This window comes from Erpetoichthys calabaricus, chromosome 18 (assembly GCF_900747795.2).
Source record: "Erpetoichthys calabaricus chromosome 18, fErpCal1.3, whole genome shotgun sequence".
NCBI classification, from domain to species: Eukaryota; Metazoa; Chordata; class Cladistia; order Polypteriformes; family Polypteridae; genus Erpetoichthys; species Erpetoichthys calabaricus.
Genome location: NC_041411.2, coordinates 22,187,919 through 22,214,789, shown reverse-complemented (window position 1 = coordinate 22,214,789; position 26,871 = coordinate 22,187,919). Strand labels below are relative to the sequence as shown.

At 38.7% G+C, this 26,871-nt stretch overlaps 2 protein-coding genes and 1 long non-coding RNA gene across 6 annotated transcripts in view; 2 read left to right on the top strand and 1 right to left on the bottom strand.

Moving 5' to 3' along the window:
- The window catches only part of golga3 (golgin A3), a 158,303-nt gene that overhangs the window by 90,372 nt on the left and 41,060 nt on the right, over nt 1–26,871 (top strand). The gene's annotated exons all lie outside the window — the stretch shown is intronic.
- pgam5 (PGAM family member 5, serine/threonine protein phosphatase, mitochondrial) lies at nt 1,730–10,691 on the bottom strand. Of its 2 annotated transcripts, none has more exons than XM_028824260.2 (6): nt 10,309–10,691; nt 9,283–9,455; nt 3,980–4,105; nt 3,482–3,570; nt 3,153–3,286; nt 1,730–2,476 (listed from the first exon to the last, which is right to left on the bottom strand). In XM_028824260.2, the coding sequence occupies exons 1-6, from the start codon at nt 10,542–10,544 to the stop codon at nt 2,326–2,328; spliced, it is 909 nt and encodes a 302-aa protein (XP_028680093.1). In that variant the 5' UTR covers nt 10,545–10,691; the 3' UTR covers nt 1,730–2,325. The 2 variants fall into 2 exon arrangements, with proteins under 2 accessions (XP_028680093.1, XP_028680094.1); XM_028824261.2 differs by having other exon boundaries at nt 3,153–3,283.
- Nucleotides 16,750–19,930, top strand: LOC114668492 (uncharacterized). The gene is made up of 3 exons (XR_003718888.2): nt 16,750–16,819; nt 19,313–19,372; nt 19,738–19,930. It is a non-coding gene; the product is annotated as an uncharacterized LOC114668492 (long non-coding RNA).

The window sequence follows — 26,871 nt, the reverse complement described above, 5'->3', positions numbered from 1 at the left end:
CAACTCAGGACCCTTCTTCAGGCAAGATGTAATCAAAATGTAATGATGTAGGGCTGAAGATACAACAAAACTGAGCAAAGGCCTTGCAAATTGGGTGGTTTTTAGGTATTCATACCATTTATTGTTTTAATTAACGTTTACGTATTCGAAGGGCTGTTGTCTTTTGCATTTTCTGTACTTTTATTTGAGTTGATTTCCATTTACAACAGAATCGCCTTGTTCAACCCAAGATTCCTGTCCCCACCTTCCCTTGTCAATCTGTCTTCATACGAATGTTACCTCCTGTTCAATGCTGCACATGTTCTAGGCATTGATATTGTTACTATTTTTTTTTCATTTTTATATGCGAAAAGTAAACATAATTCCTTTTATAGTTTTATTTGAACAGATAATTTTAAATGAAACACAGTACTTCATTTTTTTTATCTTGTATCCACTATTTTTTTTTTTTTTTTTACGTTTGTCCCAGTCTACTTGGCTATCAAATGTAACCTATACTTAAATGTTACAATAATCTTAGGATAAGAAAAACAATAAAATGATCTTCGTGATAGGATATCACAAGGAAAACTGCTAATCTCCAAAAAATAAACATTCCTGCTCACTGGAGTCTGCAAGGGGCCCACCTCAATGTTTAATAACCCTATGGGGAAAGATGTGCTACTAAGCTACAACTGCTTCCATACTCTTAAGAATGGTGGAAGGAATTGTGGTGGTGCTACAAGGATTGGATGGCTTCCCATCACTGAGAAAACAATGAATTCCAAATTGTATTGTGGAAGTGTACAGGCCAACATAAGGTCATCTGTATGTAGTGTGAAACTCATAACCTAGTGCATGCAACATGACAGAGGCCTAAAACATGGAGTAAACCATACTGTATATGGCAGAGACACAGCTGTCCCCTCTTCCCAGTTAAATGCTAAAACAGCATCTGAGAAATATATCAGCCAATATGCATAAATTTTGAACAATGCAAAATTTCATAATTTGTTTCATACATTTGTATATATACATATTACTTTGAGTTTATAATTTGTGGTTGCCATCATACTTACAATTTAAAAACACATGAAACACTAACATTAGCAAAATATAACATGTACAATTCAAAATAACATTTTTAAATCTACTTAATCCAATTCAGAGTTTGATGGAGCCAGAGCCTCAATTCTATATGCAGAGTAGCAGTGGTTGGTTTGTCTTTTTTGTGAAATCCCCAGATGTTTCTCCACAATGCATGTAAAACAGATAAAACATTTAAGAGTCTTACACATGACCAAAGTCATAAAATGGAGGGATGTGAAACTACAGAGTAGCACCTGCCTTCTCCACCAACTGGGTTTCATAATTTGGTTCTTTTACTGTAATCAAAAATATAACTTCAAATTTTCTTGAATACAATTGTACTTACCAAAACAGTTGTTGTAAAACAGACTCCTCCACTATGTGGTTGCACACCTGGCAGTCTTAGTTTTGAGCATTACCAGCCCATCCCTACCGCCCCCTTTATATATTATGACACCTTTTCACAGTTAAATGGCAGATGTCAGCAGTTATTTCAGTTTCACAGCCAAGGGAATCATCAACTAGGTTATTCACTTTTGAAGTATTTCTGAATGATTTATAACTTGGGTCAGCTTTAGGAGTTTCACTTTCCACATTTAAAGATCCCATAATTCTAGGAGACAAGACTTCAAAAATATGCCAAATGCAAACAATCTAAATGTTTGTATACAAATATAACATTTATTACTTAAAATTAATCAATTATACAGTTGCTCTTTCATTCAGAAATTGCACCTAAATTAATATGGAAGTTGGGCCACCATGAAGAACTTGCAGCCCACAACATGTATTTTAAATAAGACATTGTAACACCACTACACAATTCACCAGGCCAAAACAAATAACCCAATATGCAATCTTAAGTGAGATTTCAAAGTCCAGGATCTTCTCACTTTAAAATCAAAGACGGAGCTCCAAGAATTCAAAGCAACATGATTTAAGAATAGTCAGGACAAACAGGAGTTTTAATTAAAGCTGCGATGTTTCTTAAAGATCAAATCTCACTTTCTCATACAGGTTAACTAGGCCCTAAACTTGACAAGATTTTGGATTATGTTTGCATGGCAATACAGGTAAAAGATACAATCCACGTTAACAAAAATACAAAAACTTCTTGGACACACAAAATCAATACAAATTATCAAAACAATTAAAAACCAGTAAATTCAAGACACTTGAGGCCATTTCCTGAAAAGATTCCACCTTTCCAGATGCCTGAAACACCCGAGACTGGTGGGTATAAAAGAGCAAATCCCATTAGGAGCGTGTCACTTTCTCTGGGGGCATGAATCCTGAGTCACCAAGTGTTCGGAGTATCACCCTTCCACTGGGGCGGATGGTAAGCCATGTGATGCTGCCATGATTCAGACCCATTCGCAGCCATCCCTCAGAAGGGAACTGCAGAGCCCTGCCACATCAGGGAAAAAAGAAATGCAAATGGCACAATTCCCAGACACAGTTCTATATAATGCTGACTTACTACAGTGAGAGGAAATCATGTTTATACGGGTTCATCATGTCAGCTAGCAATGCTGCAAGCAAGACAAATAATGCTGTCACAGGCAAGGAATCACTCAGGATCTCACTCCTCTCAATTTTCTGTCCTCAGATGGAAAATCTGCAGCAGTGGCAGGATCAGCAGTGAATGGTTATCAAGCTTTGTTAAAAAGAATTCTCCACAAGCTTAACAGCCAAAACGAGTTTCTAAAAGTAAAATGCTTTTTACATAGAAGCATGCCTCCACAACACTCACCCCTTCCCCTTTCAGGTACTTTACTTCCTTAGTGGGATGTGAATGCAGGACCCTAGGACTTCAAAACTGCCTGCTTTAACCACTGCAACATGGGGAGATCCCTCTCTAGCAAAGCTGAAATAAGCATTCATTTCTGACTTGGGAGGCCCTTCACCACCGCCCATGAATGGATGTGAAAGAGATGAGCAAAACACTAAGCAATTCCTCTCCAGTGACAAATGTATATAATACTAATAGAGTTTCAGATACCTCTCTGGAAATTCCTAAACGTAGTCACTATAATTCTAACTGGTCAAAGTACTGTTGACATATAGTCCTGGGCTGTGCTTACCTGCACACGAAGTACCGAATAACATTAGCATGACAAATAATAATCTCGTAGGTATCCTCCAGCTGATTGGTCTCAGCTCGATGAATGTAGCGTCGGAAGGCAGCTTCAATGCGTGCACCATCCTCATAATACTGCTGAAATCACAAGATTTTGTAGTAAATATATGCATCGCTCCAGCTAAATAAAAATAAGCTCTCTGTTTCACCAACTAGTTGTCTACAGATGCTTAGGGTAGTAAAGCAATAGAGTGTAAATGTACAGTATCATCAACTAAAAGCTGCATTTTAGGCGGAAAAAAAAAAATCAAATAATAAAAAAGTAATTCATACCACAGAGTCTGGCTTCCAGTGATTAATTGGTGGATCTGGTTCAATGGGAGCACCTTCCCTAAGCAAATCACAGCTCACTCTTTGAATTCCTAAGTGCATAACAGGACAAATATTCATGTAACAAGATTTACACATGACCAAAGGAGTGTACTGAAAGGTAATCACCAAAACAGACCACCTGGCTCTGTCAATGAAGCCCATTGTGGAGGTACAAAGTAAATGGATATAGAGACCATATGAAATCAGCATAGTATTGCTCACATCAGAGTATTTCTGAGTAGGTACACTTCTTAAAAGTTGCATTTTTCATTACCGATATTCTTTATGGGACTATTCAGGGGCAGTTTTTAATCAGACATCATGATCACAGCCATTATTTTACATAGGACTTCATAAATCACTTACACCCCAAAGCAGACCATTTAGTCTTTTAAAATTGTTTGGTTAGCTTTTGAAGAAAAAAAATCTTCCATGAAAGAAAATGTATTGTTTATTTACCTGGTATATATTTACTAATAATGTTTGCTGTCTCCACAGCTCTTGTCATAGAAGAATGAATGAGAACATCATACTTCAGCCCCAAAGTAGCCAATCGCTGTCCAGTCAGCTCTGCTTGTTCTTGACCTAATCACAAAAGGAAGGGAAGAGAAAAATCAATTATGTATTTAATATAAAAAAAGCACTTTAATAAAACGTAATAGGTATTAAAGACCCTTGATGACATCACCCTTGACAGTAAGAGACTCCAAACATTTCTTGCAGTCATCTAAGAATGTTCTGCCCCCTTCTACCTCTTGTTTCTTCCACTCTTCACTTACAACTTGTTGTTGCTTCCGAATGTTTGAAGGATTCTTTTTACCAGTAGCAAACTGAAGCTACTTTCAAAATATTTCAATGGGATTGAGATCAGGATTCAGTGCTGGCTAGTTTAACATGCTCCATTTTTTTCCTTTTCAATCATTCTGATTTTGAAACCAGATTACTCCAAGTCAGCTTCAAATTCTTTGATTATTTCAAATTAAACTTCTTTGATCAGTTTTCCTTTTCGCACAACATCCTGGGAGGGTCTTGGCAGTTTCATAGTGTAAACTGTGAAAATCTGAATACCAGTGTCTCAGGAAATGACTTTCTACCCTTTTGCATTTTTATGTTTGGTGAAATTATTTATTCTGATGGCCTCCCATACCCTTCATGGCTTTAATATTGTCAATAATAAGCAGGGAATAAAAGTGACATTTCTTAAGGCAATAAAGCAATCAGTCATTGGTTAATTCAGGTCATGGGTGTATTGGCAATTGATTACAAGGAAGTCTAATGCTGCAGCAGTGCAAATTCAGTTCTTCTAATCATACTGATTTGAATCCTTATAAAATGGTGATAACGATTCTGAGGAAGGGGTGTAAACAAGTGAAAATGTTTCAAGACATGTTTTCTTTTAGAATTACTATTGCTTGATCTTATGCTGCTCTGCATTAAACAAATGGGTGTATTCAGACCAAAATTATTTTCCAGCAAATTTTATTTTCAGGAGGGGATAATATTGTCAATGTCAACTTTATTTATATAGCACATTTAAAACAGCATAGGAATGCTGTGGCCAAAGTGCTTTACAATGATAGAATTAAAGAAAAACATACAATTAACATGAATAACATAAATAGAAATAAAATAAATGAACATATATAAAATAAATAATAAATAGAAGTAATGTTACATAATCACAATGAGGAAACCATCAGTATTACTGAAGGTCACGGAAAGCAAGTGAATAGAAATGAGTTTTTAGTCTTGTTTTGAACAGTTCAATTGTAGACGACTCCTTTATGTGATGAGGTAAAGAGTTCAACAGGCGAGGAGCAGCAGCTGCAAAAGACCTGTCCCCCTTGGTTTTGCACTTGGTACGAGGGACAACCAGAAACAGCTGACCAGAAGATCTAAGCACTCTGGATGGCTGGTGTAAAACACACAATTCAGATAAATAAAGATTTGAAAACTAGCAACAAGATTTTAAAATAAAATCGAAAACTGACAGGCAGCTAGTGTAAAGAAGCTAATATTGGAGAGACAGAGTCATACTTTCTTGCCCCAACCAGAAAGCGAGCGGCAGCATTTTGGACCAACTGTAACCTGTGTATCAGGGATTTGCTAATCCCAGAATACAGCGAGTTGCAGTAATCAAGGCGAGAAAAGATAAAAGCATGAGTAGCTTTCTCAAGATCCCTAGAAGATAAAAAAGGCTTGATCTTACCTAAAAGATGAAGCTGGAAAAAGCAACTCTTGACTACAGAATTTACTTGTTTCTCAAAAGAGAGGTTACTGTTAAAGATAACACCTAGATTGCGGACTTGACAGAGAAAGAGCCGAGAAATCTAAGACCAATTTGGGCTTTAGCTGATGGACCCACTATAAGCACCTCCGTTTTATTTTGATTCAGATCAAGAAAATTATTAGCCATCCAGGATCTTAGTTCAGAAAGACAGTTGTGCAGCTGATTTATTGTATTGTAGATATTGTACATGATCTATGAAAAATTCAATAATGCTGACAACAACTGTAAGTCGATTGTTGCAGCCTGTGCAAGGTGGTAAAAAGCAGCACTTCCATACTGGCTAGCAACAAAAGTTGTATGGAATGAAAATGCTCCAAGCTGAAGGGATTTTCTTTGAGGAAAGATTATTACCAGACAGCCATCAAATAATACATAACCCTCGTCCTTCACTTAGCTGGTTTAGGATTTTTATCTTTAGTAATAAAACAGGAAAAGAGCAGCACAAATTGTTCAGATATGGCCTAAACAGAACTTGGTCTAATAAAACTATGTCAGTAAAAAAAACTATCCTATACAGATATGAAAACAAGTTTAGTTATTAAAAAAATAAAGCAAAGGCAGTGAAAATAAAAAATACTACATAACAGAGTGTGGGCAAGGCTAGTGTGCAACAGGCTGACATCATTCAGCGTAAGGCTTACACTGTATGAACTCACTCTTGGCAAAAATAAGTAAGCAAATAAATAATAAAAAACAGGGCTGTGGCGTTACTACACAAAACCTTAAATTCAAACTCTGACTCTGCAATTTATGGTATCACCAACTCATCTATTTGGAATTAGATTACTATATTTACTACATTGATGAAAATGACACAACATACAAGATACAAGGTGGTCATCACTTGCAGCATTTACATTTTTTTGGAATCATAGTAAGTATACTTTTACTGACCCAGAAATTGCTTCCGACTCTGATTCTGACTCCATGGCTCCGACTCCTAAATAATTATGCAGAGTGACTTGGGCCAAAAGTAATCTACAAATTCTTTTCACTGCGAACGTGAAAACACTATAAAAAGTCATTATGTTTGTTTATTTTTTACTTCCACCATATACAAAATATAAATACTACTGTTTATAAAAGCATCTTTTTAGTCTATCAATACAATCCAGTAATCAATAACTACGAAATATGGTTGGCTGGCGCCCTGCCCAGGGTTTGTTTCCTGCCTTGCACCCTGTGTTGGCTGGGATTGGCTCCAGACCCCAGTGACCCTGTAGTTATGATATAGCGGGTTGGATAATGGATCGATGGATGGATGGACAAATTAACACTGTACATTCCACGGTAATTGAACATTAGGCGGTAGGAAGCTCCTGACCAGACAACTACACACTGGCTTAATTTAGAGCCTACCGTCAACCAGCATGCACATGTGTGTTTCAGATTTCCAGCCTGCCCAATTTATAGAACTCCATTTGTCAATCAACTTATATAATTACACAAAGTAATTTGAATCCACAGGCTTGGCTACTTAAACATAGTGATTTACTAAAAACATCTGAATTGCCAGTCACAAAAATATTTTCATCTTCATATTTACACAATTTTAGACTTTAATTTTTTCATTATAAACAGTTTAAAAAAATTCTCTACAGTTAAAAGAGTGTTTAATTGTGTATTTGGGAGGTAAATACAAAACAGGCATGAATCATGGGCACCCATTTAATTATAAGCTGTGCGCTTTCAGCCATCTCAAAATAAATGCAGCTGTTTACGACTTCAATAATCAAACAAATGATTAATCATACAGTCACCCAAAACTATGACTGCATCATCATCTTCCACAAAGAAGTGCACTCATGAGGCAAGCATGTTTGTTTTCACATTAAGAAAGTATTCTTTTTGGCAGAAATGTGGCCTCTTAATGTCCACAGAAAATCAACAAAGAAAATCAGGGTGATAGGACCAGGACTCCATTACAGTATTGGACAGTGAAATAAATATTAAAAAAACATCTATATGAAAATAGCCCCTGGAGCAACAGTGTAGTGATGTGCATGCATGCCGTGTATGTACAATGTTAAACTTAAAAACACATTCAACTTGTTTAAACCTGCTGCAAAAAAACACAACTGTGCAGCACAATTGCTGGTTGTAGACCATGTGGATTCTGAACATTGTCCCTGCGTCCTTGTGGGTCTTCCTTGCACATTCTCAAAGATGTGTGTGTTGGGTACTCTAAACTGACCTGGAGTTTGGGTCCTACAATGAACAAGTGCCTTGTCCAGGGTTGCTATCCCTTGTATGCCCAGTGCTACTGCTGGGGTAGAATGTATTGTAACATAATTTCCATACTTTTCTATCACCTCTGGCCTCTCTTCTTCCTGCCATTGAGTTCTTGCTAAAAACCAATCCTCATGACTACAAGCTCAACTACCTTATGTCAAAAGGGCCTTTGTAGTTTTTACAGTACATGTCAGGGTGAGGACCAGCCTCTCTGTGGTTTGATGGCATCCCAGAGCCATAGAAATGGTTTTTCAGCTCTTTACAGACTAATATTTTTGTATTTCTTTCTTTCTTGATCTCTTCAAATATTTTCCTTGACTGTGGCATTGTGTGCTTGTTTCACTTTCTATGCTTAGTAAACTGACTTTGATGGTAAGGGTCAAAATACATAAGATGTATACTGAGCAGTGTTAGACATCATCAAACAAGAATATGTTCAATCATCTGATTCTCACTATACACTTGATTAGGTTAATTTAAATATAGATCATTTAATTTTTCTACAGAATATCAGCTGGTGCTGCGTAACTTTGTCAAACAGATAAATGTAATAATAAGAATGTTAACTATTCATGTACCCTTTACCTTACATTAGATTTTGGTTGAATACCAATAACAGAGGAAAATAGGAAGGAGCAAATACTTTTTCATGGTACTAACTATTAGTGTTCAGGGCTTATTAAGTGCACAGTTTATAAAAACAATTCAGACTATTTAAAAAACAAGGCTGTCTATTTAGTCATGACAAAAAAACAATGAAATGTACAATCTGAAATTATTAATAAGCAAGCAATGTTCATAAATTGGTTACTAATTAATGCAGCTGTCTAACCTTTCTAATAGACTGCATTTAAATTTCAATGCCGTTACAGCTCATGGAGTGCTGACATATCCTTTTACACATTTGCATGGATTTTTGTACTAATATTCCACTTTCCTCCTACAAACATACAAGTTAGGCTGAATGCTGATTCTAAATTGGCTTTGTATGAGTAATTGTGCTTGGCTAAAAACTACTGCCCCATTCCTGCCTTGTGCTTTGTGAGTATTTAATACCCCTAAATTGAGTGAAGATGACCTGGATGAAGAACATAAACATATAATAGCACAACTCTAGCACAAACATTTCCAGAAGAGAAAACTGTGTACCTAGATAAAACTCTCCTTGATGAATACAAGTGTTCAATTGTACAACCAGAAACAGACTATAAACAACAAGGTGGCTGCAGATCTTACTTACCCAACCCAGTAAGAGTCCTGTCCTTATCAGAATGACCATTCAGGTTGTACTGTGAATGTCGGATTAATAAGATATGTCTTGTTGCTTTGGGCTTTTTATTCTCTACAAAGAGCTCTATGTCATTTGCATCTGTTCCCCTTTTCTTTCCATTTGTCTGAAATGCTGGTTCCCGCCTATAACAAGAAAAAAAGGTTTTTACACAAAACTGAGTAAAAAAGAAGTATCTTTGAATTGTTCAAGCCATAAATGAATTCCGTGTAAACACCACAGCACAAATATCCAAAACAAATTCACCTACCAACTTTTTTGGGTTTTTTTTTGGCTCCATGTGGACTTTCCAAACATATCAAAACCTTTGTTCTACATGGACTAGATGCCCCTTTGATATTCTTCAATGCACACTCTAGCCTTTCTGCTCATCACTATAACGGTATACACATTTCTATAATATGTTCCACCATATATGTTCCCACTTTCAACCATATGGTCAAAACATAACATAATTTCACTTCCTATCTTATTTGTTCAGTCTGCCCTGCATGATCATTTTGTGCAGAATACAAATGATACCATAAACGCCTTATAATCCTGAACAATTTGCTTTGTGTAAGTGTAGCAATGGACACAACCTTTTCCATGGTTTGCGTATAACTGACTGCATGATTCTTACATAGGCTATACTGTGGTTGAAATCAGGTGGTTTGCTGGTCACCCTCTACCCCCTGCTTGTAATGAGCGGAGTTGTGATATATTTTGCACAACGCCTCTCTGTTCTAAGCATCCATATGCTCTTAATATACATCACATTTTTTAATATTCAAATTCCATACAAATATTCTAGTACAAGATCTTGAAACTGACTTAACGCACTGTTATCCACGCATTCTTAGCTCCTTACAGTCACCACAACTTGACCTGTCGTCTCTCCTCTTTGATGTAGTACAGCAGTACTGTAGTATTTTCGCGCGTACGGATGTGTACCGCTGCGCTGGCTTCTTTCCTTGTCGATTAGCAATAAATATCTACCTGTCCCAGTTGGTGTCCCAGCCTCCCTTTTTGGGTTCCGTCTCGTCGGTCCCAGCTCTCCACTTCTGGGCTGCATAGAGAGACCCAATCGCTCCCCAACGTCTCGTGCGTTGTTCTCCGCCTTTCTCCCCAGATGAATCTCGGGATTCAGCATAGACAGCAGCAGCAGCAGCAACTAGCACCGCAGAGCCGCCAGCCAGTCCGCAAAGACGTCGGACCACCTTAAAGTACGACATTTTAAGTGTAAAAACTAAAAATGGTGTGGCAACAAACGATACTAGTCACCGATGCTTTGGATCTCCGCTTTCACTTCATCATTTCGAAAGCAGCCCAACCAGCCAACTAATGCAGTAGACCTGAAACAGAATTACAAAACTACAGAAGCCGAGAGAGATCAAACGGAGCGAAGCCAGTACTGGAGAAAAAAAACACGCGATTACAAAACTTCACTTCAATAGGGGGATTTAGCTAAATATCACCCCTTCACCACACTGATGACAATTCTACTGGAATTACCTAATTGTTTTTAATCTCCTAAATCTGAAATAGGCAGCGAGATGTACATAGATTAATAAAGTGTACCAATACAAAACAAAACTTAAATTAGACAAATATATTGAACGGCTGGATAACTGGCGCCAGTCACACTTTTAGATTATGATGATTTAAAGCTGTTGTTTCTACTTTAGTAAGCGGACTGACCTATGTTGTCATATATGGAAAAGGTCAATAGTCCACTTGTATCAGCAGTAAACACTGATCACAATGGTCATTTTATATCTTTTAATATATATATTACTCAAAGTAATGTATCTCTTTGAACAGGGATTTTCATCCCAGCCCTCAGGCTCCACTAGACACTTTTTGTTTTATTCTAACTCTCAGCACACCTAAAACAGCTGTTCAGAATTACTGATTGCTTGGCTCTGTTGAAGAGGGGAGTTAGAATAGATAGATAGATAGATAGATAGATAGATAGATAGATAGATAGATAGATAGATAGATAGATAGATAGATAGATAGATAGATAGATAGATAGATAGATAGATACTTTATTAATCCCAATGGGAAATTAGAGCAAAAAATTGGTCTGTCTACATGAGGACTGGGATGAAAATCCTTATTCAAAGAGATACAGTACTTTGATTGGAGTACAGTGATAAACTGTATGCTGTATGTGGTGTGTTGAAAAGTAACCAAATAAACCAGTAACCCATGCATTTACTGTAAGCATGTTAAAACACTTTGTTGATAAAAAATTTTCAACATGTAAAAGTACAGAACAACTATCAACTTCTAATGAAATAAAATAACTTATTTTAAAAATAAAAAATGCAACCCAAAACAAAGACAACATCAAATAAATTAAATAAAAACATAAATAATGTCATAAAATGAAAAGAAGAGCCTGTAACAACATTATATTAACTGTTCCAACAATAAAATATAAAGCTGAATAATTATGAAAACTATGTACAGACGTGCAAAGAAATTCCAAAGTAAAATGTAAGGCATTTGTTTCTTTTTCAGATATTCTTATTTCTTCCTCTTACAATCTACCTCACTGTCACTTTACAATCTCTCTTTCCTGGCTTTTCTGGACGCAAAGTCATTTATGACCTCATTATAAGAGATCTGACGGCCAACTTTGTTGTTGATGCCCGAATAGCAGGGCTGCCACGGTTAGTTGACATAGTCGATGCCGTTCTAAACCGATGCATCTTTTATAAAATAATATATATAAACTTAACTTTTTGTCAGAAACTGGGTCTATGGCATACATTGATTTAACGAGGACACAGATGCGTTTGTATCCTTGTCATGAATCCCCCCCTCACCCCCCAACTAGCTAACGTTAGCCGAACATACCCTGACTGAACTGAATAACGCAATTTAGCAAGTGATTATGGTGAAATGCTGAAATTCTTCGAGCAACATACCATTATCTTGCCGTTTTTCTCGTCTTCTATTTTCTTTTTCATTCTTTTCTCTGCTCCAGAAGGATATGTCCTTTTCTGTGACATATTTTTTGCAGCTTTTCGACGTAGAGAAGACTGTAACCTAATGTTAGTCTGACTGATCGCATCCAATATAAAGTAATGTCCTTTAAAATGCACACGATTCGTGACACCAGCTCACACAAGCTTAACATGACATTGTGTTTTTGTGTGATTACTGTAGACATAATATGTCACAAAATATTAATATGTTCCCTTAAGATTATAAAGTTCTATCCGTCATTTTTCCCATTTCCTTGTCATGTGGCCACACTGCTTCACTGCAGGGCAGTAACACGTAGTAATTAATGAGATTTTGAATAAATCTCGTACGTTAAATCTGAGCGACACGGGTCCATGCCAGAATACGTCACGATTTATACATCACATTTTATGTCCGACGCCATGCAGAATTACATATACTGTATTTTAAGTTTAAAATGCAGCAATTTTCCAGTATGTTCCGAGTAAACTGCATCATACAGAAATTGGGGAATAGCGTTCATTTGTGCCATCCAAAGTATTTCCTCGTTTTAATAACATGATGGGTGCTCTGTAATCCTGGCAAAGCGGGAGACCCGAGAAGTTGCTTTTTGGCGAGACTGACAACAGAAAGGTCTGTCGTATCAGACAACAAGACCAGTTAAACTGTAGAAAGCATCTAATAGCCAACAGTACATGCAGACACTGCTACAACACCAGTTTGTGCTTTGTAACAATTTATGAATAAACTGTTTATGTTCCTTGAAATTTACTGCTTCTTCTTTTCATGTTTTGCAAGTTAGAACCTTGTAATTCCAATAATAGTAATTTTAAAAAAGTTCTCGTATGGGACATTTCAAGCGGTCTTGGGGGCCCTCTGGCGGCCTCGGGAGCCCAAAGCAGTCACTTAGTTCGCTAATGCTTCGGGCCGGCTCCGATGATTCGATTACGGTAACATTTGGTTAAAACTTCACAATTTCTCCAGTTTTCAGCAATACGTTTGGTAATAATTATGCACAAAGATCAAAACAGCTGCGTCAGTGTTTCCATATTAACACGTTCATAATTTAATATTAAAGAGGGATTAAGTGGATAATTGACTTTTGTGTGATTTTTTTGGTTGCAGTCTTACCCTTACACGTGATTAACCATTACGGGAAACCGATTTATTTCGATAAATGTTAATGACACGGCCAGGGCATAACAGGCCGTTTTTAAAGTATGAGTAACTTGTTGCTAGTTCTCTAAACATTTACACTACTCCTTATCTTCTAGACTCTTCCTTGATTTTTCAATCTATGAGCTGCTCCTAATTAATAAGTATATTAATACGAATAATAAATACACAGGTGTTGATGATTAATATACCTGATCATTACTGTCAAGGAGATGATTGCAACTTCTCAGTTTAACTTCAGAAAGCTTTTGTTTATTTCATTGTTGGTTTCTAGGAGAGTTTAGAACACATTCAGGATACATTTTTCAAAAAAGACTTTTGTCACTCTGAGGTATCTAACTAATGTTGTTCCTATAGTTTTCTTATACTATTCATTGGTCCTGTGATTTATATTCAATTAATACAAGGTGAAGTGAGTCAATTGGTGGAATGTTAACCAATTAACCAAGCTAAACATTGAAACTGAAGATTTGAAAAATCAGATTGGAGGGAGGGCGGGCAGGCGGCACGGTGGCGCAGTGGGTAGCGCTGCTGCCTCGCAGTTGGGAGATCTGGGGACCTGGGTTCGCTTCCCGGGTCCTCCCTGCGTGGAGTTTGCATGTTCTCCCCGTGTCTGCGTGGGTTTCCTCCGGGTGCTCCGGTTTCCTCCCACAGTCCAAAGACATGCCGATGAGGTGGATTGGTGATTCTAAATTGGCCCTAGTGTGTGCTTGGTGTGTGGGTGTGTTTGTGTGTGTCCTGTGGTGGGTTGGCACCCTGCCCAGGATTGGTTCCTGCCTTGTGCCCTGTGTTGGCTGGGATTGGCTCCAGCAGACCCCCGTGACCCTGTGTTCGGATTCAGCGGGTTGGAAAATGAATGGATGGATGGATTGGAGGGGGTGGAAAAAAAGTCTAGCATTATATATTGGACTAAGGAAATATCAGCAGAACTGAAGAAAAATGGTGGAAACTTGTCAAACTGGGTTATAAAACCATTTCAAAATCCTACTTGTAGTAAAATAGCATACAAGTGGAAGGAATTTAAAGTGATGGGAACACTGCCAAAAACCCTGCCCTCCTAAACTCTCTCTAGGGATATAATACAAGAGGAAACAGGTACAATGATATTCACAGATCTCACACAGATCAAGTAGAAGAACCTTAAATTAAAAGGTCATCTACAAACAGGTCACCAGGAATTTGTTCCTTCTATAAAATAATATGAAAGTCGCCCTTTTGAAGATTGCCAGAGACCACCTGGACAACCTTAAAAAGTTCTGGAAGTACGGTTTAATTTTGGACTTCTCTGTCCAGATAACAGTTGTTGTGTTCCACACACAACAATATCTGGTCATCTGTTAAATGTCATAGTCTAATAATAAATGAGTTAAAATGTTCAGTGTAATATCCCTACAATATCTAAAATAATGAGGACCACCTTGAGGGGTTCAAAAATCTTCAAGCATGTTTGTGAGAGACATATACATGCTCTCTGATGGACTCACTGACAAATTCTTGGCTATTTGCAGACAATCAATGAAAAAATGGTTTTGACTAATCGGTCAACCTCACGGCACTGAGGCCAACCTTGCATAAAAATGCATTTGGTTCTTGAAAAAACAGAGAGACAACCACAATGATGATTTAAATTTTGTAGTCAGAAAAGGCGGATCTTAGTGTCAGTCTACAGTAGAGGCACAATAGGGCAGATGGTAGCATGTCTGACTACAACTCAGCATCATCATGGTTGGGTCTCACATGTATCTTTTTTTTTAAGCTAGATGTTATTTATGTTTCACATACACAAAGATATGCAAAACATATGGTTTGTTACTATTATTATCTGATAAAATAGAAAATATAATGTTCCACATTATTCTACAAAATGTAAGATTTTCACAACATTCAGTCCTTACTTCAATACCTGTCTTATATACAAAGATGTGCATTTTTGTTGTATTATTTTATTGTCTGTAAGCATAATAACATCTTTTGATTTAACTTGCATTTTCCATTATTATCTTCTTTATTCTGTACTTTAAAGTGATTACATTACCAGTGTCCCTAAAAAAATCAGACCTGTTGCCATCTGTCTATCCTGCATTGTTTTTTATCGGTTCACACGTCTGACCTGCTCCTGCACAATTATTTTGTTGGCAGTTTAAAATTATTACTCCAGCTCTAAGTACATCACTAGTATGCTATCATGATAAATGTGTCCTACAAGTGAAAATCAAAATGGCTTGCAGAATTGTTTACTTAATGCTCTTAGAATGACACCTTTTGAAAAATCGTTGTTAATGCTAGGCCATTTTAGACTTTTATCTAAACCAGGGGTGGCGAACTCCAGGCCTCGAGTGCCGCAGTGGCTGCAGGTTTTCATTCTTACCATCTTCTTAATTAGTGACCAGTTTTTGCTGCTGATTACTTCTTTTAATTAACTTGATTCAGATCCCATAGTTGTTTCTTTTTCTTTAATTAGCAACCAAACAATAATGAGACACAAAACAAGCCACCACATGACCAGCTCCCCTGTGCCCATTACACAATATCTGAAATTAAAGAGGTGATGGCCTTAGTAAGGTTGATCTCTCAGGTCACCAAAACATTTTGACGGTGCTCTTAGAAAAAACAGAAAAACAACAGTTTTCAAAATGTGTGCTGTGACAGAATGTGAGCAGCAACAAGCCATGGAATTAAATAACGGGTTTAATTAACATCAAGAATTGGCTTCTCATTAAGAAAGTGATTAAAGTGAAATTGGTTGGAGTTTGAAGCCCCAGTTTAACTGGTCATCTGTTAGATCGTTTCACATCTCATTTTTGCTTGGCTGTCATTTAATGAAGAAAGGAATCAATTCAGAGGGCTGAACTCTTCTAACAGGGCTCTTAAAGTGATGGGGGAAAAGTTAATTACCAGTGAAAACTGGTCACTGATTAGGAAAAGGGTTAGAATGAAAACCTGTAGCCACTGCGGCACTCCAGGACCGGAGTTCGCCACCTCTGCTCTAAACGTTAGTCTTTAATAAATATGACAGTTTTACTATTTTGCTCAGATTTGCCTCGGTTGTTAGAAGTCACCAGGTCCTCTGTTTTACACTTACACTTAAGTTCTGGGGGCATTAAAACTGAGTTACTTGCATTGTTCTCTTCACAAAAATATTGCGCTCATTCCTGATTTGACAATTGTGACATTTATGTAGGATTAGTAAAGTGGATGGCCTAAATAGTGTGAGTGTCTCTTTAAGAAATTAAGCCACCCACCTGTATAAATTGGCCCAGAAGCAACCTCAAGGCAGCTGTGCAAGGAGAGCAATGCTGAGCTGGGTGTTTGCAGCAAGGATGTAAAAGCTGTGCCTTAACTGGTTGGTTTTATGGTATGTTTTTATTATTTTTTTTAAAGGGTTTTGTAGGGGGAATTTTAAGTTTATTTTGTAGTAACTAATTGTAAGGTTTTTTTGTGATATAAGGGGGCTTGTCATGGTTTTTCTTCACAATGTATTGTTTGGCTTTTGTTGTTGCACTGTTTGCTTATTTTGTTCGTGGGTTTTTTGGTTTGTGGTTTTCATGCATGTTAGGAAGTTCATTTGTATTCATACAAGCCTTGGTGAGTTGTATCTAATTGTTAGTTTATGATGAAGTGCATGAGCCTTTGTGTTAAATGCTGGACTTAGCTACAGAAAGTTTGATGTAGTTGGCAGCCTTGTTGAATACAGGTGAATAGAGTTTTTTTTTGTGTAAATCTGGATTGGTAGTAAAGTAAAAATGTGACCAGCTCTAAAGAGTCATCTAGGGTGTGCCTGAAGATCTTGGGTAGTGCCTTGGACAGCAGATGTGGTGTTTTAGTATTTGAGGACCTGAAACAACCACTCCAGGTGTTAATAAAACTGCTAAAGGAGAAAATTAAAGGATGCTTTGCTGCAAGAAAATGACTGTTGGGTTTGACTTTGGATGGTTCAATGGAACCTGGTAAAGAGGAAGTGGTTTATGCTCATAATGAGAAACTGGCATATTTTTCTGGGGACCACCTGGTCCCAGTGCTCTATTGCTATGTGAATGGAGGGCTGTAGTACTAGGGTGTTGTACTATGTTAGTCATTAAGAATGTAGTAAAGTCAAGCAAAATGACACTTTAGTTGGCCAATAAAATTACAATATGCAAGCTTTCAAGGAAACTTCAGCCCCTTCAGGCAAGATGAGTTGCCTTGAAAGCTTGCATATTGTAATCTTTCTTAGTTAGCCAATAAGTCATTTTGTGTAACTTTTCACTGAATGGAGGGATGAAATTTCATCTTATGAATGCTTGTGGGGTGACCCTGTTAGAACAAGCGGATTGTTTACAAACCATTGGAAGGACTGGCACAGAAGGAGAGAACATCACTCTACTGCTGAGTGTAACAACTCATGGAAAAGTTTTGAAATATTGCAAAATGTTTTTGGATAACATTTCTTTGCAAGGTTTAAGGGGAATCATTAACAGGTCATTGTTAGCGGCTGTAAACCGGGAGTGTGGTTGATAAAGATGCTGTGCTAAGGCTTTTGTTGTTTGTACTATTTGCTTTTTATTTCACGTGGGTTTTTTCTTTTTTTTTGTTCATGTTAGGAAGTTCATTTGTGCTCCTACAAGCCTTGGTGAGTTGAATTGTATCTAATTGCTAATTTGAGTCTAAGTGCATGAGCCTTTGTTTTAAATGCTGGACTTTTGCTACAGAAATTTGGTGTAGTTGGCAGCCTTGTTGAACAATACAGGTGAATTGAGTTTTTGTGTAAATCTGGATTGGTAGTAGGAAAGTTAAATGTGACCAGCTCTAAAGAGTCTAGGGTGTGCCTGAAGATCTTGGGTAGCGCCTTGGACTGCAGATGTTGCTTCAGGTCCTCATATACTAAACCACCACAACTCCAGGTGTTAATGGAAAGACTGGTAAAGGAGAATCTGAACCATTTGCTGCAAAAAGATTGTTGGGTTTGACTTGAGATGGTTCCATGGAACCTGGTAAAAGTGGTTTATGCTCATAATGTGAGGAAGTGTGGGATGTTTTTCTGGGCCCAGTGCTCTATTGCTGTGAATGGAGGGCTGTAGTACTAGGGTGTTTTACCATGTTAGCCATTATGAATGTAGTAAAGTCAAGCAAAATTAAACCTTTATTGTAGCCAATAAAAATTACAATATGCAAGCTTTTGAGGAAACGTTGGCCCCTTCATGCAAGACGAGTTGCCTCGAGCTTGCATATTGTAATCTTTCTTTTAGTTGGCCAAAGTGTAATTTTGCTTGACTTTTTGCTGAATGGAGGGATGAAATTTCATCTTATGAATGCTTGTCAGGTGACCCCATTAGAACAAGCAGATTGTTTTACGTACAGTTGGAAGGACTGGCCCAGGAGGACAGAAAACATCGTTCTATTGCTGAGCATAATAACCCATGGAAGTTTGGGGAAAATGCAAAATGTTTAGGATCACATTCCTTTGCAAAGGTTTTTTTTTTTTTTTTTTTGAGGGGAATCCTTACAAGAACATGCATTAATGTCATTGTTCAAGGCTGTAAACCGGGAGTGTGGTTGGTTGATGTGCTAAGGGATCAGTTTGCTGATAATGTATGATAATGCTCTACGCCGGTCGCTTAAACAATTGGTATGTCAGAAGCCAGATTTTTGATTTACGAGCAGAGGCTATTCATTGCACTAATATATATATATATATAATATAAAAATAATGGCATTTGTGAAGTTAACCGAAAATAGCAATGCAAAATCATTAAAAATGGTTTACCTTTATTTCTAATTCAATAAATTTCTAATTTTTGTATAATTTAAACTACAGTACTGTGATCTGAACTAGTTAAATTTAATGACTTCCCCTCGCATCGATTTCTAGGTCTTCACTACAACGCATTCAGCTGTAACTCTTCTCCATCAGAGCCATCTTACTCCGAATGTAAGTATAAAGCATATCAATTCTGTAATTAGTATTTCATTTCGTCAGACATAAGTAGTTGGTGTCTTTACGAAACCTTACCCTTCATGTGGAGACATGGCGAGAAAGGTAGCGTCTTTAACCTACGTCGTTGGTTTGCTTTAAAGCAAATGCATTTCTTGGGTAGTTAAAGTTCATATTTTTTCATTTTCTTGGTGTCGAGCGAGTGAGAACGATGTGGCATTTGTCCTAAACTACTACATGTAGCCTAAACAAGCAGTTTGCCTAACCGTCACAGTATTTGACATTATTTTAGTGTTCTGCATAGGTAATGTGTTCTGGTTAATTTAGCGATGCAGAAAATTGACTTCGTCTTTTTATTTCAGGATTTTTCGCTATTGCATACTGAAAAGTAGTGGAAAAGACGGCCATTCATTTAAACGGATATGCTGGCGTAAATGCAGGAAGTGTTTGAAGAGCTGCATCTGCCTCAATTTCACTCCGTGTCTTTCCCGTTTACCTCACTCTTGGGACATTGTGATTGGGAGACTTTGTAAGTTTGTCAGTATTTCAATAAATTATCGCATTTGATTTTCAAATTGTACTTAAAAATAACTCCATTGTTGTGACTATCTGGGTATGATCAAATAAAGATGTATGGAATTTTAGCCTGTTATACAGTCACCACTATCCAGCTTTGCATTACTTTTTTGAGTAATTCAAATAGGAGTAAAAATTGCCACTAATTATATTTACCTAAATTTAGTGGGCAGAACAGGCGAGGGGCTCATGGGATTTGTCTTGTACTGGAATGGAGTTTTGAGTGAAGTATTTGAAATGGTAAGCTCTGCAAGAGCAGTTAAATGGTTAACCGATGACAGAGCTGCAACAGAGTATGATGCCACCTAGATTTAGAAGGCTGTTCTTCTGCTTATGATGTAAATTACCTGTTTTAAATGTGAGCAAAGTGGGCATCAGTCCTGTAACTGCAGGAACTACATGCCAGCTATAGTACAAGAGGTGAACAATTGGGATATGGTGACAGGTGCTGGGGTATCTGAACTAACCCCCTCCTGTTCAGAGCTTTTCAATAGGAGGTGGTCAGCCAGGCTCAGCCCAAGTGAAAGGTCAGACTAAATTGTGGAGCTAGTTATTTGGGCAGTCCTATAGTGACAGTAGTACTGGGAGGGGTACCTGTACAAGGTCTCCTGGATATGGGATCTATGGTAACAATTACTTTGAATCCAGGGGTGTGGAATTGTGGGTGGCTTTGACTTAAGACAACCAATGGGCTGGACATAGTGGCCATAGGTCAGAAGCTACTAGAGGAATTTTGGTGGAGAAAGATGCTGGTGATCCATATTCTGGGGAATTAGAGGGCAGTTCCTGGTTTAGTTGGAATGACTCTGTCATTTTGTCAAGGGATAAATGTAATTGGCATGTATACAGCAATATGGTACTGCATGGTAAAGGCATTGGAAGTATACAGGTGCCTTACTGGCATCCTGATTTGTAGAAGTGGGGGTTTGAGCCACCACAAATCTAAGTGGGTATGGTGCAGGTGTCTACTGTGTAAATGAGCTGGAATATTCAGTCCTTGTGGAGCTGTTTAAGGTGCTTCCCTCCTGATAGTGTGTGTGTGTGTGTAACTTTAACCAGTGTTAGAGGGCATGTTCCAGTTTTAAATTTGCCCAAAGGATGTGCGGTTGTCCACTCGAATGCAGTTAGCAAGGTTGAGTGGAGCAGAATGGTCCCTTGTGAAATGGCCCCTTTGGGGGCCAATGGGGGGGGGGGGGGGGGGGGGAGACTGGTTAATGACTGAAGTACAGGTGAAAGATGAGAAGCACTAGTGATGCCCCTTTTCCAGGGCTTGATAAGGGTCGGGGTGGAAAAGGCTAAAGGGATGTTAGAAAAATGTGCATCTGTTTTCCACTGGTGACCATGATTTGGGATATGAGGTAATTTAGCATGTGACTTCCACAGATGGGAACTTCAATGGGAATCTAATTTGAGAATATGAAGGTTAAGGCCCATATTCGACAGCACAAAGGTGGTTGGAGAGAGTTGCAGCCCCTACTTGGCCCGTAAGGATGGTTCCCTCAATTGTGGATTGTGGATGGCAGAATGGAAAAACAAGATGACTTTCCACTCCCCCAGATTGAATCTTTGGATGCCTTAAATGGTGGTCATTTTCTAATGGACCTTGCAAGTGGATACAACCAGGTAGCAGCTGTCCGACACCTGCATTTTGTACACATTTTGGCTTGAGTTTAATCAAATGCCATTTGGACTTTGCAATGTCCCAGTACATTCCAACAGTTGGTGAGAATCTTGGGATGAGCGCTTTCAAGCATTATTGCTGTACTTGGATGCTGTGGTCTTTTCTGCCACAGTTGTGGAACATAGACTGGACCATGTATTTTGGTGCCTTTAAAGAATTTGTCTTTAAAGTGAACCCTAGCAAATGTGGTGTGTGGGGGTTTTCTTTAAAGTATTTGGGGAGGGGGAATGTTTTACAGATCAGGTAAAAACCTGAGGGGGGGGAAATTGTTGTAGGGATTAGCCCCTCTGCATCACTTTGCTGCATAAGGGGCTGGTAAGAACAATAGGTTTACTAGCAGTTTTACTGTGCTGGCCATGCTCTGGGGGTTGATCAATTTTAATCGGATTGTAAATTGATCCTTTTTATGGGATGTCCTTGTAAAAGGAAAAGGTTGGGTCATCTCCACAGGTCCCTTTAGCTGCAATTCTGGGATGAGGACTGCGAAGCTGCCTTTGGCGAAAGATTAACTTTGCTTTTAATTCCTCAATGTTGGCATATGCAAATGTCAGTGAAACGTGTGTTTTGGAGATGCCGGTCCAAGGGTTGGGAGCAGTTCTGTCACTGGGTCAAGAAGCTCAGAAGACCAATTGCATATGCAAGTAGAAGATTGCAGCCAACAGAAGAACATGCATAATTAGTGCTATGAAGCTAGAATTTCTTGCCCTGGAAAGGGCAGTAACTGAAGCTCAACATTTGTTGAAGGAAATTTAGTCTTTACAGGACTTGGGTACAGTTGGGGGCAGTGGAGCAAAGATGGGCTTCTCCGTTGGCCTGGTTTTGATATCTACAGACCAGGAAAGAATACAGATGCATTTTCTGTTCAAGCGGTAGGAGGGTTCATAACATCTCCTGAACTACAAGCTTTAAAAACCAAGCACATTTCTTGGATAGTTATTTTTTTTTCTATTTTTACACACAGAAAATGACAGGAAGTTTAACAATATGGCATTTGTCCTAAACTACAACCTGTAAAGCTGTTTACCTATGCAGTAGTCAAATACTGTGACGATTGGGCAGTGTGTGTGCTGGCTAACTTAACATTTAGCAATGCAGAAAAATCTGATTTCCTACATCTTTCTTTCAGGATTTTTTGCTATTGCATACTGAAGTAGTAGAAAAGACTACCATTTAAGCAGATGCTGGTGTAAATGCAGGAAGTGTTTGAACAGCTGCATCTGCCTCCATTTGGCTCATTCACTCTCTTTCCCTTTTACATCTTTCTTGGGACATTATGTGATTGTGAGGCTAAGCTTGTCAGTAATTCAATAATTGGACATTTGATTTTTAAATGTCCACTTCTGAAAATGTGATCAGATATGAACAAATAGATGTATGGGATTTTAGCCTGTTATACTGTCAACTATCCAGTGTTGCATTAATGGAGTAATTCAAATTGGAGTAAAATATTTGCCACCAATTTAAATTTACCTTGTTTGTTTAGTGTGGGCAGGAGAGGGACTCTTGGGCATTTCCATTGTACTGGAATGGAGTATTTACCATTCTGTAAGAGTGAAATCAGAACAGTTGAGTGAAGTATCTGAAATGGTGGAAGCTCAAAGAACAGTTAAATGGTTAACCAATGACAGAGCTGCAACTGAGTAGGACCACCTTGTAAATCTAGGTGACCTCAATCTGCAGATGTAAACAGGTAACCTAATTGCTTTAAATGTGAGTAAAGTGGGCATTGTGCCTGTAACTGCAGGAACTACATGCCAGCTATAGTACAAGAGGTGAACAATTGGGATATGGTGACCGGTGCTGGGGTATCTGAACTAACCCCCTCCTGTTCAGAGCTTTTCAATAGGTGGTAAGCCAGGCTCTGCCCAAATGACTGGCTCCACAATTGAGTCTGACCTTTCACTTGAGCAGAGTCCTACAGTAACATTACAGGTACCCCTCACATTACTAATGTTACCATCGATCCTATATCCAGGAGACATTGTTTAGAGATTTTTGAATCCAGGGGTGTGGAATTGATTGTGGGTGGCTTTGACTTAAGGCAGCCAATGGGCTGGATATTCCATGTGGGCTATTTAACTTTTGACCCATGGCCACTATATCCAGTTCTAAAGGGCAACTTTGGTGGTGAAAGATGCTGGTGATCCATCTTTTAGGGAAATATGGAGGGCAGTTCCTGGTTTAGTTGGAATGACTCTGTAGTTTGTCAAGGGGTAAAATTCATAATTGGCATGTATACAGCAATATGGCACTACATGGTAAAGGCATTGGAACAATAGGTGCCTTTACTGGCATCCATGGTCGGTTTGTAAAAGTAGATGGGTTTGAGCCACAAATCTCAGCAGGTGTCTACTGTGCAAAGGAGCTGGAATATTCAGTCCGTGTGAAGCAGTTTTAAGGTGCTTCCCTTAAGATGGTAGTTGCACAGATACTGGTGTTGGAGGGTATGTTCCAGTTTAAAATTTGGGCAAAGGATGTGTGGTTGTCAACTCAAATGCAGTGGGCAAGGTTGAGTGGAGCAGAAGTGGTCATTTGTGAAACCAGTCCCTTTTTTGGGGGGGAGCTAGTTAATGTGAGTTAAGTACAGGTAGAGAAGCACTAAAGAGATGGTGAGAAATGCCTCTTTTCCAGGGCTTGATAAGGGTCAGGTGGAAAAGGTTAAAGGTTTGAAAAACCTGCATCTGGTCCACTGGTGACCATGATTTGGGATACAATGGGAATCTCCTGCTGAATTACCTCAAAGTTCCTGTATGTGGAAGTCTGAGAATATGAAGGTTGAGGCACATTCAGAACAAAGGTGGTTAGTTGCAGCCCCTACTTGACCCATAAGGATGGTTCCCTCAATTGTGGATTACAGATGGCAGAATGGAAAAACAAGATGACTTTCCACTCCCCCAGATTGAAGAATCTTTGGATGCCTTAAATGGTGGTCATTTTTTTTCTAATGGACTTTGCAAGTGGATACAACCAGGGCCCAGTTGCCAAAAAGGGCCCAAAACTGCATTTTGTACACCATTTGGCTTGTGAGATTAATCAAATGCCATTTGGACTTTGCAATGCCCCAAGTAACTTAAAATAGTTGAAGAGAATATTATTGCTGTACTTGGATGATGTGGTTCTTTTCTGCCACAGTTGTGGAACATACAGACTGGACCATGTATTTGGGTGCCTTAAAGGATTTGGCTTAAAAGTAAACCCTAGCAAAACTAAAGTATTGGGCAGGTTTTTTTTCTAAAAATGGGGTTTAAAAACTGACTTTGAGGAAACTTGTAGGGTTTGTAGCCCCTCTACATAACTTTGCTACACAAGGGGCTGGTAACAATAGGAAAGGTTTACTAGCAGTTTGTTTTACTCTGCTGGCCATGGTCTGGGGGTTGATTTTGTTTTAATCCTATTGTTAAAAATTGATCTACAGTATTTGTATGAAATGATTTGATTTTAAAAATAAGAAAGGTTGGGTCATCTCCACAGGTCCATTTGCTGCAATTGTGGGATGAGGACTGCAAAGCTGCCTTTTGAGGAATTAAAAGCCAAGTTAATCTTGCCCCAATGTTGGCATATACAAACGTCAGACTTGTGGTTTGGAGAAGCCAGTCAAAGGGTTGGGAGCAGTTCTGTCACAGGATCAAGAAGCTCAGACCAATTGCATATGCAAGTAGATACATGCTTCATAGCATGGCTGCAATTTCTTGCCCTGAAATGGGCAGTAACTGAAGCCCCACACTTTGGGAAGGAAATTTAGTCTTTACAGAACTTATTTGCAGATGGTTGTTGGGGGCAGTAGAGCAAAGATGGGTTTCTTAGTTGGCCTGATTTTTGATATTTACAGACCAGGAAAGAATGGTAATGCAGATGCATCTTCTGTTCAAGAGGTAGGAGGCTTCATAACATCTCCTGAACTACAATCTACTTCTGTGCAAACAATTGCAAGTGTTAAAGGATGCATTACACAAGAATCTAAAGATTTAGACTATGCTTTGCAGAGTGTCGTTCTTGCTAGAATTCTCACAGGAACAGCTAAGTTTATTAGATTTGGATGAAATTATTGGAAGATTCCTCTATTTTTGGAAAAGTAAGCCACCCAGCCTCAATGGGGTAAGGAGTCAACATGGACAATGTTTACCACTGCCTTATCAAATTCTAGAACAAGCTGGGATTCTGTACAGTGGTGAATGAGGGGAAGATTGGAAAAAGATTGTTGTGTAAGAGTGCACAGGAAGATGTGGTTCTCCAGTTGTATAATTGAATTTTTTTCAGTTGGTAAAACAATGCTATCGCAGGTTTTACACCATACATCAAAGGATGTGTAACCCAAGGATTAAACTGCAGTGGGTACATTGAGAGCATGTAAGCCCTTGGAAGTTGTCACCATGGCTTTCTTTGCTTGAACCATCACAAGCTGGAATTGATGTCTTATTACAGATGTGTTTGCAAAGTTCACTATTACAGTGCCAACATGAGAACAAAGAGCAATAACTGTGGTCAGTGCTTTAAAGGAATGGATGTTTAGGTATGGGATCTCAGAAATGATTCATTCTAATTGGATGTTAGGAGCACAAGTTTCAATGTGCCTTTTATGGTTTGAAGAGCAGGACCGCCCCATATCACCCACCGGGAATGGGATAATGTGAAAGGTTTGCTAGAACTTGACGCAATTGTCTCAAACCTTAAGAATTGAGACCAAAAAATCAGTCCACATATTTGAGGTTTTTTTAAACTTCTAACATAACTGAATCATTCCACAGGTTATTCTCCACTTTACCTCTTGTTCAGAGGGTCACCTGAGCTGTGGACCCATTATACCACAGCCTGTGTCAAAAGGGCCAGGTTTATAATAAACACTAGGTGTGGCTGATCAGTTGCCAGGGTGATTTGTGATGCAGGCAAACCTCACTTAAGTGCATAGGGGTGGAGTCATCTGCATCAAATTGTTCCTAGAAGCTGCTGATTTGCCACAGCTGTTCCATAATAGAGGTGGTTAGCAGGGGGTTGAAGGAAAAGAGGTTGCAGAGAGCAGTGTGAGAACAAGCAAGCACTCACAGGCAGCTGGACAGTGAGATCTAGTGGGGTGTTAAATGTTGGCCAAAGGCAGTTGGTGTTCTGAGGAGTGGGAGTGACCAGCAGGAGGATGGCTCGCTGCAGAAGACAGCGGAGGTGGCAGGCTTGGAAGGAGAAGCCCCTGTCTGCGCATCCTGGTCGCTTGGGAAGCAGTCTGTCTGGAGGGAGCTTAACCGAAGCC

Bases quoted from the DNA above. Each gene is read 5' to 3' on its own strand.
- pgam5 (XM_028824260.2), bottom strand. From the start codon at position 10,544: ATGTCGTACTTTAAGGTGGTCCGACGTCTTTGCGGACTGGCTGGCGGC. The intron at 3,571-3,979 runs GTAAATAAACAA...TTATGCACTTAG, and splicing joins TATTAGTAAATATATACCAG to GAATTCAAAGAGTGAGCTGT. The intron at 3,287-3,481 runs GTATGAATTACT...TTGTGATTTCAG, and splicing joins ACTGGAAGCCAGACTCTGTG to CAGTATTATGAGGATGGTGC.